Source organism: Egretta garzetta, unplaced genomic scaffold (assembly GCF_000687185.1).
Source record: "Egretta garzetta isolate BGI_Z169 unplaced genomic scaffold, ASM68718v1 scaffold108, whole genome shotgun sequence".
Classification (NCBI taxonomy): Eukaryota; Metazoa; Chordata; class Aves; order Pelecaniformes; family Ardeidae; genus Egretta; species Egretta garzetta.
In genome coordinates, this window is record NW_009260614.1 from 6,966,648 (window position 1) to 6,968,139 (window position 1,492).

The following is a 1,492-nucleotide window of genomic DNA, read 5'->3' on the forward strand; positions in this document are numbered from 1 at the left end:
AGCGCTGGCCCGGGCAGGGGACAAAGGCTCCCTCCAGCCGGCAGATGCAGCAGCTCTGGGGATGGCACGGAGGTGGACGGCATCAGCGCCTCACGCCCCCGGGGAGCCCTGTTCACCCTCACCCAGCGCAGCCCTGCCACATTTCAGTGGGCCACCTGGCTGGTGACACCGGGCCGCTGATAAAGCAGGGGCCTCTGCTTGCACGGCCAGGCACTGGGCAAAACCCGCTCTGTCCGGGGGGCTGGAGTCTGGGCTGGCTCCAACGGGGATGACTGCAAGGAGCAGGGAGATGATGAGTGCAACAAGCCTGTGCCACACTTGTTCCCTCCCCAGATCACAGCCCTGCGCCTGTCCCCACATCCCAGATGCAGGGAAGGTGATGACTGGGCATGGGGATGTCTGTGACTTGGTTCTGCAGGTGTGGAGCCGCATCACAAACCCCCCCAGGCTGGATAGAACCCCCCAGGCATCTGCCCTCAGCTCAGTGGCACGTTTGCCACGGACGCTGGAGGATCAGGATGGTCCTCAACCTCACCAACATCCCCATACCCAGCCATCCCCTTCGCTGCATCCACTTGCGGAGATGAAGACCAGGTCACGGCGCCGCAAGATGCCTCAGTGCCCCCCTGCCCAGCGTCCCGCAGCACTGCCGGAGCAGCAGGTGGGGCCCTCCTGGGAGCCTCCCCCACGCAAAAGGAAGCTTCAGGTCCCCAGGGAGGAAGGTGAGCGCAGAGCATCCCCCCCCAGGCACCTGCCAGAGGGGATTTTGGCCAGTGCGCAAGCAGAGGCCCCCATGCCATGGGAAGGTGCTCCAAACCTCTCCCCCATCCCGCTCTCAGTGTTAGCCCCACCAGGACCCTGGCGCAGTGCCAGGGGTGACGTTGCCACTGTCCCCCGGCAGTGTGCATGTTGTGCCAGCGAGCAGACTGTGACCCCGAGGTTGTTGGGCAGCTGTGCCATCAGGATGGGATCTGTGTCCATGAGAACTGCCTGGTGAGTCCCCGGGGCTCGACACCCCCCACTCCACAACAGCCCCCAGTCCCCAGCCCTGCACTGCCAGCAGCCCCTGGCACCCACCCTCTTTTCCCTTCTTGAAGTACCACGCCAGCGGGTTGAGCCAGAGAGGGGCAGAGGCAGAGGGCTTCTACGGCTTCCTCTTCCCTGACATCCAGAAAGAGCTGAAGCGGGTGGCAGAGAAGGTGAGGCCAAAGGACTAGTGCCCCCACCATGGTCCCCATTTCCCCTGTCTGGTGCTGTGAAGGCCAGCAAAACCCCAGGAATGCTTTGGCAGCTGGCTGCAAGCAACCCCCCAGATCCTCCTGCATCCAAGGCAGCCCATTTCTGCAGGAGAGCGTAGGTGGCCTTATCAGCGGCCTGGTGTCACCAGCCAGGTGGCCCACCGAAACGTGGCGGGGCTGTGCTGGGTGAGGGTGAACAGGGCTCCCCAGGGGCATGTGGCGCTGACACTGTCCTCCTCCTTGTCGTCCCCAGA

At 64.3% G+C, this 1,492-nt stretch overlaps 1 protein-coding gene across 1 annotated transcript in view; it reads left to right on the top strand.

Moving 5' to 3' along the window:
• The first annotated feature begins 610 nt into the window (after positions 1-610).
• The window catches only part of LOC104131816 (PHD finger protein 7-like), a 1,987-nt gene continuing 1,105 nt past the window's right edge, over positions 611-1,492 (top strand). The window contains exons 1-3 of the mRNA XM_035900545.1: positions 611-722; positions 902-993; positions 1,098-1,199. Of these exons, the coding sequence (XP_035756438.1) occupies positions 611-722; positions 902-993; positions 1,098-1,199 (306 nt within the window). The remainder of the gene's footprint in view (positions 723-901; positions 994-1,097; positions 1,200-1,492) is intronic.